The sequence below is a fragment of the Eumetopias jubatus genome, unplaced genomic scaffold, assembly GCF_037043125.1.
Source record: "Eumetopias jubatus isolate StellerSeaLion01/CBP00866 unplaced genomic scaffold, mEumJub1_p1.0 scaffold_9, whole genome shotgun sequence".
Taxonomy (NCBI): domain Eukaryota; kingdom Metazoa; phylum Chordata; class Mammalia; order Carnivora; family Otariidae; genus Eumetopias; species Eumetopias jubatus.
In genome coordinates, this window is record NW_028274815.1 from 127,127,513 (window position 1) to 127,145,444 (window position 17,932).

Consider the following 17,932-nt stretch of genomic DNA (forward strand, 5'->3'; position numbering starts at 1 on the left):
CCTCCTGCCTCTTTACCATGCGGCACCTGGCTATGTCCTCTCATTCGGGTCTGCTTAGTTGAGATGCACACCCCTTAAGCAGTCTTTGTCATCAGGGGAGCGTGATGCAGTGATTGGTCCAGGCTGCATCACATACTCCATCCCTGCTGAATTTCCGTCAGGGCGGTAAGGTATGTCTAACCTCAATGCCTTCCCTGGGCACTAGATCAGTGAAAATCTCTCTCCATCATGTGTAACTTGTCTCAGAAGCCCTGATCTTCATGGCTTACCACTCGGACAGTCCCTCCAGAGAAGATCCTTGGCAGTAAGAATAGTGCCCTTGGCCTTGGGATCCACTGTGACCCTCTGATCTGTTTCCGCCACACTGAGCGAAGTCACACGGTCAGTCCTTCCCCATGTTGTATCAGATTATGTCACTCCTCTGCTGAAAACTCTCCGTGTGAGGCTTCCCACTGCAGTCAGAAATAATGCCAGTGCCTCCCGGTGACCTCCCCGCAACCAAGCCCCACATGATTCCACCCCTGAAGACCTCTCTGACCTCGTGACACATACCACACCCCCATCTCTCCATTTCACACACACCGGCCTTCTTTGCATTCCTCACACCTCGGGGCCTTTGCACTTTGCTGTTACCCCCAACCTGAACTGCTCTTTCCCCAGATCTCTCTGTGGCTGCTTCCTTCCCGTCCATTTAGCTTCTGCTCAGTTGCCACCTCCTCTAAGAAGCCCTCCAAATCTATCAATCCTCTGCATAACTGCCACGAACAAATAGCGACGTTTAGTCTGGAGTGTGCTCACGATTGCCACTTGCCTTTTCCCAGCTGGCACTGCGAGTTGGCTCTCTTTCCAGCCCGGCCCATGTGGATCCACATGTGGTTGCCTTTCCTCGGTGGTATTGTTGCCCTTCTTGGCCCTTCTCCCCGTCTCTGCCCGACATCACTCCTGCTCAGGCGGCAGGGATGCAGTGACAGGGCAGCCTGTCTGAAATGGCATTCTCAGGAATGCGGATTGTTTTATTGCCAGTTAAATACGCTTTACACTACCTGTGAATGAGGCCATTGTGACATTTAGCAACTGATTTGATTAAACACAGATGTGGGCTGGACTCCACGTGCAGCCGAGATGCAAGAGGACAGGGTCCGGGTGCGTATTTGGATTTTTTTAAGATGGCAAAATAGACTAGATGACTCAGAGCCAGCAAAACGGATATGGATGCCTCCCTCCCTGGCATGTGGACCATGCATCCCTGTTGGTCTTAGAGCTGCAAGCTCAATCTGCCATCTCCCCAGATCCTTTGTCTTCATCTGGAATCTTCTGTTTGGCCTTACCCAAATTGTTGTTGTGGTTTTTTTTTTTTAACCTTCCTCGGGTGTTTTTATTCTCACAGATATTTTTTAAAAATGGTGGACTGATGGAATACTAGCGAGCATTGTTGACATCTTGATGGTGATTATTAACACACAAAGAATAATAATCCCAGCTACCATTTATGGAACATTTACTCTGTAAATGGGCTCTGCCTTGTATATGCCATATCTTACAGAATCCTCATAATAAACCAAATAAATAAACTGTTTAGTTCCATTTTACAGCTGGAGAAACTGAAGCTTAGCACTTTCAACCAGTGTCCCTAGTCACAGGGCAAATAATCAATTATGCATGGATTCTCTGTTGTCTCCCCCCCCCAAACCCCCCGCCCACCGACCCCATGATCCAAGACAGGACCTAGCTCTTTCTCCAAACAGAAATCGCAGCACACACTAGCTAGTCGGCAAATATTTATTGAACAAATGAGTGACTGCCTGGATGAACATAGTAGGTCAAGGGCAGGGCCAGAGCTTGTCAGGTCAAGCCAGGGCTTTGCCTTCATCGCTTGGTATTCTGGCAAAGAAGAGAAGCAGAGCCATCAACCTGGGGAGACCTGTGACTTGTCCCTTTCTGGACCCTGGGCCGCGGCTGGGGTACTTGACTGGGTCAGGCTCACTTCTCTCTACCTACTCGTGGCTTTTCCATTTTACGCATTACGTGCAGGTAACTTTTTATATCAACCCCCGGTTACACAGCCAGGTCTTTTCACTTGCTGTCCTGGTGTGTTTTTGACAATTGTAAACACTGGCATCAGTAAGATGAACAAGTACTTGTTTTTGAGTTCACTGTGGACCCGGGACGGTAGGTCCCTTGGCTGTGGGGAAAGAAGTCGTAAAGTGGATTCCAAAGCAAGAAACATCGATGAGGGGCTGCTTTTCACTGGGATTATCTGTGAGGCTTTCTTTGCGCTGTTGGGGGTGACACGTCAAGCCTGTGGTGACAGGGACATCGGGTTGGCTGGAGAACCGAGGCAGGCAGTGACCTGTGTGATTTCCCACAGCGCTGAGAAGGCAGGGCCGCACGTTGGCTGGGCGCCGGGGCTTCGGGGTCAAGCCGACCCGGGCTTGAACCCTGCTCTGCCATTTCGTACTAGGACCGACTTCCTAGGGTTGTGGTCTAGATGAAGCAAGATATTGCTTGTACAATGACTAGCCCTGGGAAAGGAAGTGCTTAGTAAATGGAGGCCATTATTATTATTTTTTTATCATTCGTCTAAGCGCTAATGCCAGTAACGAAGAGGTTTCCAAGGGCTTGGGTTCAGTTAAAGGTGAGCTTAGCCCAAGAAGAGGAGGAGAGGTTTTCATGGTGACTGTCTCCATCTCCTTGGAAAGCAGAGGGAATCCAGAAGGCAACAAGCCCAAGAAGGATGTGCAGAGTCACCGGTTATAAGAGAAACATGAATTAAAGATAACAAGGCAGATATCATATTAGTCCTATTAGGATAGCAATACTTAACAAGGGGGGGGGGCGGTTAGCCAGCCGTTGGTGAGGATGCAGGGATGGGGGACCATCAGCACTGCTGGGGGGAGCATGCACTTGCAGCCAGGAGCTCTCACCTGGCCCTTAGGGAGACCAGGTCTTAGGACTTTGGGACCCAACTGTCCCACTCCTCGGCATACATCCCAAGGAGACTCACAGGCCCACAGGGGACGGTCCAAGGGTGTTCGTGCTGTGGTGGGTGGACACGGAGGTGTCCCAGGTACTGTCCCAGAGGAGGAGCAGGAGATACCAAGAACACACACAAGGGAGGGCTGAGCAGTTGCGAGGACAACAGGGGAGCGGTGCCTCTAGCAATGTGGACGGAGCCCAAGGACTTAGTGGTGGGCAAAAAAACAGAGGAACCATATGGAAGATAACGAAACGGGACAAACAGGATGTACCCACAGCCACATAGACGGGTCTTAAGAACTTCCTGATGAGTGAAAAAAACAAAAAATCCTAGGAAATGTAACAAACAGAATTCACAAAAATGATGTACCTGCCCACCAAGCACTGGTGAACTTGTGCAGGAACCCATAGAGACGGTAGGATACGCCGGAGACATGCTAGAATTATTGCCTATGAAGTGACAGGGAATGAAAGGAAACACATTTTTTAACCAACTGAGCCACCCAGGCACCCAGAAACGCATTTTTTAAAAAGAGAGGTCTTGGGTGTACTAGTGAGGAAAATGTGCCATGAACTTGAATTCACTCGACAGTTAGTACCCAGCATTTTGCAGGATGACAAAAGGGATGGGCTGATGCCTGCGACTGTCCACACAGGCTCCCTGACATTGGTGGAGGCACAATTCCAGGGACATAAAGAATCCCTCTGTGTCTTCTATAGAAGGTGTAAATCTCGATCTGTAAGCTCAAGGGAGTAACAAGAGGATCTGACTTTATTTTCAGCCTTTCAACATGATTTCTACTTTGAGCTACCGTTCCCCTAGGCCAGTGGGAAAGTTTCACTGTAGTCTTTCAAGGCTTTCCCCAAATTCTCCGGAATTTTGGCCATGGTTCTGGCATCTTATCCCAAGCTAGTGTGTTATAGTGTCAGGGGCTCCTCATCCTCCCTCACTGAGACCCAGGCTGCTGCCGACTTGTCCACCCTCTCCATCTGTGAGGCTCCCTCCCGTCTGGGGCTCTTCATCACCGTGTCTTTGCCACACTGTGGGCCCAGGAATGTTTCATTGTTCTGTCTTCCTAGACCAGAGGTCACAAACTGGAAACCCACAGGCCACATCCCCTGCAAATTTGTTTTTGTTTGTTTTGGTTTTATTTATTTTTTTTTTGGTCCCAACTAATTTATATTTGTTTCCTACATATAAACATTGGGAAATTTCCATATATAAACCCAGATTTTTCACTTCTTTGGAAAAATCAGAAGCCCTGGCTACATTAGATCACACTTCTAGGGGACCGAGGTCAGTTGGAGCTGAGCCGCATTGTATCAGTCAGGAATGCTTTGGGCAGCTAGTAACAAAAAGCCCAACTAATGTTGGCTTAACCCATAATAACATTTATTGTGTATTGAGCAAGAAGGCTGACCCTAAGATTGCTTTGGCAGCGCATCTATATCTTCAAGGACCAGGTTCTTTTTGTCCTTCCACTCCTTCAACCTCAGCGTGTGGGCCTTTTGCTTTTATGTTTGTAGCCTCGTGTCCCAAGATGGCTGCTGTAACTCCAGGCATTACATCTTTACATAACCCAGGGGAGGAACTGGCAGGGGAACAAAAGAAAAGTCTTTCCCAGAAGCCCCTTGGCCGAAACTAGATTACATAGCCATCCCAGGACTGCAAGGGAAACTGGGAAACCAAGGAAAGTAACAGGCAAGGAGAAAGGAACTGGGAATGCCTGTGGGGAGCCAAACTGTGCATTCCAGGGGCGCCTGGGTGGCTCAGTCAGTGTAGCGTGAGACTCTTGATCTTGGGGTTGTAAGTTCGAGCCCCACGTCCGGTGTAGAGATTAGTTAAAAATAAAATCTTTAAAAACAAAACAAAACAAAAAACTACGTGTTCCAGTTTGCCACAGTCCCCACCACGCCCTATCGTTTCCCAACACTGACACCGTGTGTCAGTTGCCATTTACCATCGTGGCTGCACCAGCTCCTTCCCTCACCTCCTTTTCCTGTTGGGCCTGGAAGGTTCTGAGGGCTGCCCATCTCAGACTCAGCACACACAGCCCCTTCCCGTGGAGGGGAGGCTTGCTGCTTTCTCAGCACCTGTGTGTGGGCACAGAAAATTCCTCTGCCCCAGGACCCCCTGCTCATTCTCTTTTTCTTTCTCTGCCCACCCCCTTGCCTTCCCTCTTGCCCTACCCCATTCCTTTAGCCAGAAGAATCACCCATCCTCCCAAGAGAATCCTTCTTCCTTCGTATTTCTTAAGCCATTTTGCCTACATCATTCTAATTCTTAGTTGGCGCACCAACTGGGACCAGTCCACAAACTCACTGGCCTGTGATAACATAAGTACAGAACTGAGAGTAAGAGAGAGAAACTTTCCCAGCAGTTAAAAGACTAAATTCTGCCCCAGCCACCAGGCACACAATCCGCAGCTCATCTCAGCACAGGATGTAGGGCCGTTTGGGGGTTGTGGTATCACGTGGTGAATTACATGCGGCATGAGTTGTATGCTGGTTATGCAACCATATCTTTGTTAAACACTGGTCCTTCCCTGACAGTTCGAGAAGCATTAGCCTGCAACTCAAATCCTCCCACACTCCAGGGCTTAAACTTTAGAACACAAGAGCTGGGATAACTCATTTCTGCTAATTCTTCTGCCCACCTGTGCAGGACCCAGGACCCTGATGGGACTGGAAGGAGAAGCCCCAGTTGCCCTGACATGCTTGCCTTCCTTCCCTCATCCCAGAATGGCTTGCCACCTCTCGCTTGTGGTTGTGTGGTGAGGAGTAGCAGGTGGAGGAAGGAAGAGTGAAAGCAGATTGTCCCCCTCGGAGCACCGTGGGAGCGCTTTCCTTGCAGGGAAGTTGGGGAGAAGTATCCAGAAAGTGCACACCTCTCAGCGCGTTCCCTAGTATCTCTCCATTAAACACCTCCATATCGATATGATTCCCAGTTGTCTCATCTGCCGTGAAAAATCCTGCTGGCACATTGGGCTCCGGGTTCTCGGGGAGTTCTCCAGAATCCGGGCGGGCGCCGCCGCTTTTGCGCAGTTACCTCCGTGGTGGGGCTGACTGGAGGGCTCAGCATCGTGGGCAGTACCAGTGCAGTCAACAGGTTTGCTTCCCAGTTTACATGGAGTGCATCCCCCAGGGCCCTGGGCCTGCTGACAGCAGTAATAAAGGAGGATGGATCTTTGCGCACTGACAGCGGTTCAAAGATCCCAAATGCCACCTGCATTGTACGTGGCCCCTGCACATGAGAGCTGCTTGGTGATCTCGGAAAGTGGCCCACCGTTGCCCGGGGGAGAGCCGGACCCAGCTTGTCTCTCCCAGCCCCCCATTCCAAAGAGCCTTCTGCAGGGAATCTCGCAGTCTGGTTAGATGAAGCCATGATACTTCCAAAAAGGGAAAGAAGATGGGAAAGGAACGTGAGGTCGGTGTCGAAGGGGTAGGGGACAGGCATGGTTCCCTGAACTCGGGGTGGGCACAAGGAATCCCAGAGATGCAGATGTCACCTCTTCTCTCAAAGCCCAAGGAGCTTCCAGGACTGTGGCAGAGGGAAGGGTCCTGAATTCTCTGGGCGTCCCCGTTCTCCTCCTTTGCGCCTGCCTGGGAGACCAGCTGTGGGATGGGGCTGGGAGGCAGCGGAAGCAGAAACTTTGTTTTGTTTTCAATGGAGATCCAATTCACATAACAGTAACCATTTTATTTTTTTTAAAGATTTTATTTATTTATTTGACAGAGAGATAGAGAACACAAGTAGGCAGAAGAGCAGGCAGAGGGAGAGGGAGAAGCAGGCTGCCCGCAGAGCAGGGAGCCCGATGTGGGACTCGATCCCAGAACCCTGGGATCATGACCTGAGCCGAAGGCAGCCGCTTAACTGACTGAGCCACCCAGGTGCCCAACAGTAACCATTTTAGAGTACACGGTTCTTCACAGTGTTGTGCGACCACCACCTCTATCGAGTTCCAAGACATTCTTATCACCCCAAAAGGAAACCCCATCACCCATGAGGCTGTCACTCCCAATTCGCCCCTGCCGCCAGCTCCCAGCATCACTAGTCTCCTTCGGTCTCCGTGGATTGGTCTGTTTCGAACATCTCATACAAAGGCAAATCAGACAGCATGTGGTCTTTGACATCTAACATTTTCCACTTAAAATGTTTCTGACATTCATCCACGCTGTAGCGTGCGTCAGGACTCCATTCCTTTTTACAGCTGAATAATGTCCCATCGTATGCATTTGCCACATTCCGTTTATCCATTTATCAGCCGATGGACGTCAGGCGTGGTCTGCCTTTTGGCTGTTGTGAATAGTGCTGCTAGGAACATTTGTGTACAGGTTTCTGTCTGAACATCTGTTTTCAACTCTTTGGGGTGTGTACCCGGGAGGGGGATTGCTGGGTCACATGGTAATTCTGTGTGTACCTTTGTGAGGCATCTGCAAACTCCCTTCCACAGCGGCTGCACATCCTACACTCCTACCTGCAGTGCGCAAGGTTTCCAATTTCTCCACATCCTCACCAACGCTTGTTATTTTCCATTTTGTGGGGGTTTTTTTGTTTTGTTTTTTAATGGCCGACCTAGTAGACATGTAAGAGTAGATGTCCAGCAGCTCAGACACTGTTGGACAAGCCAGGGAACGTTCCAGCACCGAGCTTCTGTAAACTACATAAGGAAGGTGGACAGCTGTGTTGAACAAGTCACTGTGCATAACAGCGCACGATGGGGTTGAGGGGGGCATCTTTACTTGGCACCGAGGCCTGCCTCCAGATGCTGGATCACCCAGGATTTCACATGTTCACTGAGGTGAAGGACCAGGGGTTTTTCCTTCATTTATTGTAAAATACAATAAAAATGAATCTCTAGAACTTGCATTCTGATATGGGGCAATATCACCCAAAGGGAGCAAAAAATGGTTCTCAGAGTAGGGACGAAAACATGTTACTCTTTTTGTGTGAAGCACAAGTATACATAAATACCTAAACAGATACGCAATTATCTATAATATTAGAATTTCACAGGAGAAGGGGTAAGTAGAGGAAAAATATCAAAAAGGATGGGGCAATCATGAAGAAAAAAGATGGAAAAACAATGAAATTTTTTTTAACTTCTTTTTTTTTGAGATTTTATTTATTTGACAGAGAGAGAGAGCACAAGTTGGGGGAGCAGCAGGCAGAGGGAGGGGGAGAAGCAGGCTCCCCGCTGAGCAGGGAGCCTGACGAGGTGCTCCATCCCAGAACACTGAGATCATGACCTGAGCCGAAGGCAGACGCTTAACCGACTGAGGCACCCAGGTGCCCCAACAATGAAAATTTTTAAGACACACTAATTACAAGTCCTGATTTTTAGTATCAGATTCAGCAGACAAGAGACATTCCTACACACCATCTCCCGATTTCTATACTCATGTCATTGAGAACAGTTTGCGGGCAGGCTCCAGCCCACAGTCCACACAGTTCAGTAGTGCTGTGTAATGCATCACTGCATTGGATCTGGGGAATTATCTTAACTCTCCGTGTATCTATCCACTTGATTGTGTTCTGTCTCCTCCCTGAATGTGAGCATCAACCCCTTACTGCCATATCCTCAACAATGCCTGACATGGTGATACATTTCACTAGGAAATGTATTGCCAAAGAAATGGATAAATACCCACTTGAAAATTGTTTTGCTGATATGGTGGTTCTGGTCTGCCAATGTGGCAGGGGTCCCAGCCGTGTGACCCAAGATGACCATATTTCACAGGGAAAGGGAGGCCTCACCCTTGCCCCGTAAGGGCATACTCAGGAAATTGCACACATGAGCTTACTACCCTCCCCTTGACTAGACCTCATCACACGGCCACACCCTCCACAAGGGAAGCTGGGGGAAATAGTGTTTATTCTAATCAGGCATGTGCCCAGCTTAAAAGCAGAGATTCTTTTGACACGAGACAGAAGGGGTGAATGGATATTGGGGGACCCCTAGCAGGACCTGCACCTTCACCTTAAGAGAGGACTTTTTCCTCATCTTGCCCTTGCCTTCCCCGGCCCTCCTGTGGGCACTCCCCCAGCCGGATGGAGGCAAGAAGTTGGTGTTCAACATTCCAGCTCAAGGCGGTCCATTTCGAAAACCCTCCAGAGACCACATGTTGTGGCACAAGATATCTGGGGCCACGTGCCCCCATCCTCCCGGGTCCTCAGGCATGGGATGGCTGTCTCCCTGCAGGGGCCTGGGACTGCCCTCGGCACACTGCAGTTTGTTCAGCTGTCCGTTCTTCGGATGCCCCTGGGTCACAGAACGAAAACAAACAAGAGGCTCTTTGGGAGAAAGAATACCAAGGGACCAGACTGCGGCCTGTTTGTTTTTAAAACCTGTCCAAAGTTATCATTCAGAAGGTTGACACAAAAGAAAAGAGAAATCAGAACAGAAAAACCCTGTGGCCAAGACTCTTCAGAGGGCAGGTGTGTTTCTAAGCTTTAGCAGGTAGGGTCACCATGGTAACCATGGCCCCAAAAATGATCTAGAATGGAACAGGCTGGCCTAGACCTTCTGTGGACCTGTCCGAACAGGCCACTGAGGACAGAATGGGATCTCAGCGTGCCACACTATTGTGGACAAATTCTGTGGGTTCTGGTCCTTGGATAAGCCTCCCTGTGTTGGAGATCAGGTGAGGATGCCCAGGTGTGGCCATGTTCCCGGTCCTTCCTCTCTTCACCTGGCTGGCTCCAGCTCATCCTTCAGAGATTAGTTTAGGTGTCACTTCTTCCGGAAAGCCTTCCCTGGCCCTACCTCTCCCCAGCAGGCATTACAGAACCCGTCTGGGTGCCCAGCACAGAATCCTTCTCACCCCTGGATATGGGTATGGTTCATTTTGTAGATTTGACTTTGGAGCCATTTCAATATTTTTAGATAATTATAAAACACATTTGAAAACTCCTAAAATTTGATAGCAAACTTTTATAGACCTAACTGCATATTGAGTTGGTTGGCATAACCATACAGAAAGGAGACTTTATTTACCCATATTTTTACTTTTTTCTTTTTTCTTTCTGCCTCCTGATGTTCCAAGAGTCCTTTTTAAAATTTCCTGTCTGTGTTGGGCGCCTGGGTGGCTCGGTCCTTAGGCGTCTGCCTTTGGCTCAGGTCATGATCCCAGCGTCCTGGGATCAAGTCCCACATCGGGCTCCCTGCTCAGCAGGAATCCTGCTTCTCCCCCTCCCACTCCCCCTGCTTGTGTTCCCTCTCTCGCTATCTCTCTCTCTCTCTCTGTTGAAAAATAAATAAAATCTTTAAAAAAAATAAAATTTCCTGTCTGTGTCAAGAACTTCCTGTTCTCATCTTTTCAGAGTATGTCTGCTGTGACAGATTTTCTTAGTTTTTCATTTGAGAATGTCTTGATTTTCCCTTTATTCCTGAAGGATATTTTCTCAGGATGTAGGATTCTGGGTTGAAAAACGTGTCACTTCCTTCTGGCCAAGAGAAATCAACGAGCTTATTCTCAAGTTGATATGTAAATGCTAAGTTTATACATAGAAGCCAAAACAATCTTGAAAAAGAAGAACAAAAGGAAAACTTATGCTGCCTGATTTCAGAACTTAGAGTAATCGGGTCAGGATGGAATTGGTATGGGCTAGATCCATCGGTGGAACAGAGTCCAGAAATAAACTCTCACATTGTCACTTAATTTTTGGCAAAGGTGCCAAGTAATTCAGTGAGGGAAAGAATAAACTTTTTATAGGGGTGCTGGAACAATTGGATATCCATGTGCAAAAGATTCATTTAGACCCTTACCTCATACCATACACACAAAATTAACTTAGATCATAGAGCTAAAACTATAAAATTTCTGGAAGAAAACATAGGAAAGAATCTGACCTTGGGTTAATCAGTGAAAGCAAGATCCATAAGGAAGATATTGATAAAAAAAAAAAAAAAAAAAGCTTCTGCCCTTCAAAAGACACCATAAAGAAAATGAAAGGACAAGCTACCAACTTGGGGGTAATATCTGCACATCGTGTATCTGATAAAGGACTTGTGTCCAGAGTATATAAGAAACTCTTACAACTAAATTTTAAGAGGACATACCTAACTTTCTTTTTAATGGGCCAAAGATTTGAATAGATATTCATCTAAAAAGATATATGAATGGCTGATAAGCACATAAAAAGATGCCCGACATGGTTAATCATTGGACAAACACTACCTAAAACCACAAGGAAATACCACTGCATACCTACTAGAGTGGCTATGATCAAAAAGACTGAAAATGCCAAGTGCTGAAGAAGCCAGAAATCTCATACACTGCTAGTAGGTTTGTGAAATGGTACAGTCACTTGGAAGACACTTTGGCCATGTCTTTGAAAAGTAAAACATACTCAAAAAAGAAAAGAAAAGAAGAAAAAGGAACGAAAACATATATCCACACAAGGACTCATATGCAAATGTTTAGAGCCTCTTTATCTGGAATAGCCCCAAATTGGATGTGGTACATTTACACACACAGTACTATCCAGCAATGAAAAGAATGAACTGCTGACCCACGCTCCGACACGGAATAACTACTGCAACCTTATGTGGAGGGAAGGCCAGATAGAAGTACATATCGCCTGATCCCATTTCTGTGAAATTTCTAGAAAAGGCAAAACTCTAGAATCAGCGGTGGGTCAGCTGCCTGATGCCGGGGATGGGGGCGGGGGTTGACTGCAGAGGGGCAACAGGGAACTTGGGGGGGGGGATGGAAATGTTCTAAAACTGCATTGTGGTAACGGGTGCACAGTTACACCGATTTACTTTAAAAATCATCCAACTGATCCCAGTGGAGGAATGTGATAGTATGTAAGTTATAACCCCCAAAAGAACAGTTTGTAAAGCAGCAACAACAGCAGCATAGAGAGGTGTTGAAAACTCAAGTCAGACTGCCTGGTTCCAGCCCCAGCGGTGGTCACCCACTCTCTGTGCTGCCTTGGGCACGTCACTTCACTTCTCCGGGCCTCAGTTTGTCCAGGAAGAGCTCAGAATGGCACCCGACACACACAAGTTCACCATGGCTATTCCTGTGGCCACCCTCTTCCCTCTCTGGGCGCCTGCCTCATTGGCCTTTCCTCTCTTTCTCTAACCTGCCAAGCGAATCCCTGCTTTAGGATCTGTGGGCTCAGTTAGTGAACACTCCTCCTCCAGGTTATGTCCATCACTGGCACATCTCGGCTCCAGTGTCACCTCAGAGAGGCCTTGCCTGACCACCCTGTTTTCAGTGACACCCCATTCGCCACTCACTTATTCATTTAGTAACTTGCATTTACTAGTAGTGATAATAGAAGTTACCATTTTTATTCCCATTTTATAGATGGGGCAACTGATGCTCAGAGGGCAAAAGTCCTTTTGTGCATTTATTCAGTTTACCACCGTTCAGTTTATTCATTTACCACCTTGCACCCCTTAGAATGGCTACTGACAAAGAAAGAAACGGAAGGAAGGGAGGGAGGAAGGAAGGAGAAAGTGTTGATGAGGATGTGGAGAATTTGGAACCCTGTGCACTGTTGGTGGGAGTATAAAATGATGGAACGCTATAGACAAAAGTAGGTGGTTCCTCAAAAAATTAAAAATCAAATTATCATATCCAGTTCTTGGGTATCTACCCAAAAGAATTGAAAGCAGGGTCTGAAAGAGGCATTTTTACCCCCATGTTCATAGCAGCATTATTCATGATAGCCAAAAAATGGAAGCAATCCACGTGTCCACCGACAGATGAATGGCTAAACAAAATGGTATATGGTACAATGGAATGTCATTCTGGCACCTGCCACACCGTGGACGAACCTTGAAGACGTGATGCTAAATGAAATAAGCCAGTCACAAAAGCACAAATGCTACATGATTCCACTTACGTGCCGTTCCTAGAGCAGTCACAGTCGTGGAGAAGGTAGAATGGTGGGGGCCAGGGGCTGAGGGAGGGGAGGAGTGGGGAGTTAGTATTTAATGGGGACACAGTCCTAGTTTTGCAAGGTGAAATGAGTTCTGGGCATGGATGGTCGTGAAGGTCGCACAACAATGTGAATGTAGCAAATGCCACTCAGCCGTACACTTAGAAATAGTTAAAATGGTAAACTTTATGTCATGTACACTTACCACAGTTTTTTAAATAGATATTTTTTGTAAACATAATTATTGAGAGCCAGAATCTGTATTGCATGCACTGTCTCATTTATTGCTCACCATAATCCTTTGAAGGAGGAGCTACTTTTTATTCAATAATTGACAGAACTGAGCATCAGAGAGATTTGGTAACTTGCTGAGGTCACAGGTTCCATCCCCATCTGTCAGCCCTCAAAGAGCGCACCTGTCTGCCACATTTTTCTCCTCCACGTCCCTCTCTGACTGTAAGAAACCTCATCTGTACCCGTTCCTCCTTCCTGCAGGCACGGCGGGGATCTACCAAGGAGCAAATGGCCTGACCAACGCAGCCGGATTTGGAAGTGTGCACCAGGTAGACGTCGCTCCCCACCACTTGTATTCCCTTTCCTTAAACAGCCCCCTTAAATCAGGGCACCCTGAGAATCCACTCCCACCCACAACCCCCACCACAAATGCAGTCTCTTATTCCCTGGGTTTAGATACCGCAGGAGTCAGATTGTGCAAAAGGCCCTCCGAAAGATACAGAGTAGAGACAGAGAAATTGGAATCACTGGTGGATTTCCAAGATGATGTAGGCGATATTCCGTCCTGACCTGAGCCCGAGATGCCCAGTGACTGTTGAATCTCGAATGTATGAATGCAAATGCATGTGTTCTCTTGACCTTCTCAAGCGTGAGAATCCATGATCTTCACTTCTGCATTCCAGTGCCAAGTGCCCAGCACACAGTGGGGGCTTTATAAATGCTTGTTAAATCACACCGGGCCAACCCTGTGAAGATGAACACTGGCCAATAGTTTGATTGTCTTGTTCTCACTTAGAGATTAAATTCAGAATGAGAGTGGGAACTCTGTCCTATTTGTGCACCTCTTCTATTAAGTCTAGAATTATTTCAGAACAAAAGGTTAACATGCTTTCAGGCTAGCCTTAAGACAAAACTACAGAGTAGGCTGGCTTTATGGAATATTTAACATTTAAATATGAGGAATGCACTATTTCTTCTTCAGTGAGCTGGAGAATCTAAATGATTTAAACCTTGGAAGAGTGGGAGATGGTGTCTGTATTTCTGTATTATTTCCAGTCTGCCCGTTTCACCAAGAGGAGCTTGTCAAAAACGGAGATTCTCTCAATGCCACCTCCAGAAATTCCGATTCTGTAGGGCTGGGGTGGGGCCCAGGAAGCTGAACTTCCCGTAAGTTTTCACAGGGTTGAGAAGCATCAGTTTATGGTGATGGTGGGGCAGAATATTTGAAACAATGACTTGTTCGGAATATTTGAAACAATGGTGTGGGAGAGCTGGAACATCCGGCTGGTTTAAGCAAAGCTTGATCAAAAGGGGATTGGCATTCTTTGATTTGACCTCTGAGACTTCCTCATAGAAGATTCTGGATCTCTAATGCTGTATATAGGTGCTGCTGTATCTGTACCCCTCGTGCACTTAAAATGTCACCTAGTCTCCTGGTATGTGTGTATGTGGTCCTTATCACTCATTCATTGGTTTATTGATTTATCTAGTATTTATTGAGCTGCCCTGTGTGCCCGGCACTGTTCCAGGTGCTAGGGATATAACAGCAATCAAGACAGACACTGACAGAGCCACACCCACACCCCTCAGGGGGCACCTGCTGACCTCTGCATCCCGGGGCTCGAGGGTGTTCCCTAGGACCAGAGCACAGGGCAGGAGGGAAGTGCCAGGGAATGAAGACCACTGGGAGCAGCTCTCAAAAAAAACCTGGCTGGAGTTGGTGGATGAACAGCTCAGCTCTTTTGCCCCTGGGAGAGATCATTCTGAGGGTGTGTTTTATAACATCCCAGTGTTTTCCAGGGGAATTCCCTCCAGTGCCCACTTAAAAGCCCCCAGATCAGCTGCTTTTCCTTCTTCCCTTTCCTGTCTCACTTCCCCATTCCTGCAACTGGTGTCTCGTTCACCTCCCAAATACTTGCACTTGCATCCTTGTCTTGGGGTCTGCATCTGGGGCAAGTCCCTGCCTTCATGGAGCTTTTATTCTAGTGGGAGAAACGGAGACAGACACAGGAGACCCACCCCATGAGGCCCCATGCCACTGTCAGCCTGTGACTGGGCGGACGGAAGGCCCATGGCCAGACAGGCTTCCTCACTCAGCGCCTTGTGTGTGTCTCCCTTTCCAGGACTATCCTTCCTACCCTGGCTTCCCTCAGAGCCAGTATTCCCAGTATTACAGCTCATCCTACAGCCCTCCTTACGTCTCGGCCAGCAGCATCTGCCCTTCTCCCCTCTCCACATCCACCTATGTCCTCCAGGAGGCATCTCACAGCATCCCCAACCAGAGTTCTGAGTTGCTTGGCGGTAAGTACAGTCGCTGTCCTGTGGTTATTGGTGGCTGTAATCTGAGCTCTCATAGGAGGGATGAGCTGAACGTGGGTCCCAGTTGTAATGAACTGGTCACCCAAGAGCTAAATCCAGTCCTCGTATATATTTTGTTGGCCTTTCTGTGTGTGTGTGTGTGTGTGTCTTTAATTGTACCCATGTTTAAAATTTTTACCTAAAAATTCTAATTTATGCTTTCCCTTGAAAGTAGATCTGGTCTTCTCTTGAAAGCAAATCTGGACCTGGTCACTTAGGTCTACCTTCCTAAGTGACGACTCTTGGCTGGCTGAGTAATATCTGCCCCATTCAGACAGGGCACACACAATTGCACATCTGGCCAATGTACTTCAGGTTCATTACCTGCCTGGCCCATGTGGACACTGGAGTTGGTGAGCCCTAGTCCTCAAAGAAGGGAAACTAGTATTTGTTGCCCATCTGCAATGTGCCAAGCACATATCTATGTGATTTTCTCATTTCACTTATTTATAAATTGATTCAACAAATATTTATAAATATTTGCTGTTGTCCAGGTACTATTTAGTTTAGGAAATAAAATATAGTACAACGTAGACATCATTCTTGCAGACAGGAATCAAATAATCACATAAATACAGAATTACAGACTGTGATAAGGAAAGTCACAATCCTCACAAAAACTGGTTTTCAGGTACCCCCTCTTTTCCACATAAGAACAATGACGATCAGAGTGATAAGTAACTTGCTAGTGGTTGGCGGAACTGGGATTTGAACACAGGCCTGTTGGGCTCCATAACCAGTACTCCTGGATATTCAGTAGTCAAACATAGCTGAGATTATGTTATCTAAAACCCATTTGAGAACAGAAGGACAGTGGCCATCAGACCTTGGTTCTCTCATCGAGAATTCTAGAATCTTTTTAAAAATCCTCATACGTGTATGTTTTCAATAGCGCATCAGCTTCAGAAATCCCTTTTATTGGGGTGCCTGGGTGGCTCAGTTGGTAAAGCGTCTGCCTTCGGCTCAGGTCATGATCCCAGGGTCCTGGTATCGAACCCTGCATCAGGCTCCCTGCTCAGTGGGGAATCTGCTTCTCCTTCTCCCTCTGCCCCTCCCCCTGCTTGTGTGTGCTCTCTCTCTCTCAAATAAATAAATAAAATCTTTAAAAAAAAAAAGAATCCCTTTTATTAGGACTTTTTGGCTTCAAAAGATAGAAGATGCAACTCCAACTAGTTTAAGCAAAAAAAGTAATTTTTTATTTTTTATTTTTTTAAAGATTTTATTTATTTGAGAGAGAGAGAATGAGAGAGAGACACCACAAGAGGGAAGAGGGTCAGAGGGAGAAGCAGACTCCCTGCCGAGCAGGGAACCCGATGTGGGACTCGATCCCGGGACTCCAGGATCATGACCTGAGCCGAAGGCAGTCGCTTAACCAACTGAGCCACCCAGGCGCCCGAAAACAAAAAGTAATTTTTTAAAGATTTATTTATTTTAGAGAGAGAGCGCACACACGAATAGGGGGAAGGGTAGAGGGAGAGAGAATCTCAAGCAGATTCCCTGCTGAGTGAGGAGCCTAACATAGGTCTCAATCTCACAACCCTGAGATCATGGCCTGAGCCAAAACCAAGAGTCAAGACACTCAACCAACTGAGCCACCCACACACCCCCAAAAAAGGAATTTTTAAGCATATGTAATCAAGAGGTGTAGGGATTCAAGGCTGGGTCCAGGGGTTAAGATGATAGTTTTGGGCCTCAGTCTCTTTCTTCCTCTGGCTCTGCATTTTCCTGGGTTCATTTCCCTCTCAAGCAGGCTTTCCCATTGGCAAAGATGGTCACCAGCTGCTCCAGGATTCAGTCCTTCCTGCTTATCTACCCCTCAGAGAGAGTTCCTCCTTCCTAACAGCCCCTGCAGAGGTCCCAGGTAATGCTTCTATTGGCCCAGCTTAGGTCACATACCTATCCTCACACCAGTCTCTGTAGCAGTTGGATGAAATTCTGGGATGGGTCAGCAGACCTGGGTCTCCTACCCACAGCAGGAGCTAGAGTTGGGTCATCCCCACCCAGACCACGTGGACTGAATGAGGGAGAGGTGGTTTCCCAAAGAAACCCAGAGCACACCACCCAGGGGAAGACAGTAGAGACACTGGGTGGGCCAAAGTAACCGGTATCCACAACCCATGGAACTCACCTAGATTAGGATCAACATGTAGGAGAGTCCATGTCCTGACCCCTGGATGATGTACATCCCTTTGCAACTAACTTACCAGCCTATGGATTCATTCTTTCCTTCCATAGATCTGCTATGCGTATGTCTTCTCTTGTATGAGATGGTTTAGGCTTATTATCATTAAATGACAGCAATAAATTAGAATGCCCAAATGTAAAGTAGATATCCTTGCATTTTGTTCTCTTTTCTTTTCAGTGGGTTTTTCAGAACCCACTGATACTCTGGGGCTTGTAGAAGCTAAGCTAACATGACAGTGTGTGGACATTCATTCCATAATACTGGTTGACGGTTAGAAAAAG

At 47.3% G+C, this 17,932-nt stretch overlaps 1 protein-coding gene across 2 annotated transcripts in view; it reads left to right on the plus strand.

The window, feature by feature from the left end:
- EYA2 (EYA transcriptional coactivator and phosphatase 2) overlaps nt 1–17,932 on the plus strand; it is a 180,961-nt gene that overhangs the window by 64,705 nt on the left and 98,324 nt on the right. For both annotated transcript variants that reach the window (XM_028122012.2, XM_028122013.2), the window contains exons 5-6: nt 13,370–13,437; nt 15,232–15,409. In XM_028122012.2, coding sequence (XP_027977813.1) covers nt 13,370–13,437; nt 15,232–15,409 — 246 coding nt within the window. The remainder of the gene's footprint in view (nt 1–13,369; nt 13,438–15,231; nt 15,410–17,932) is intronic.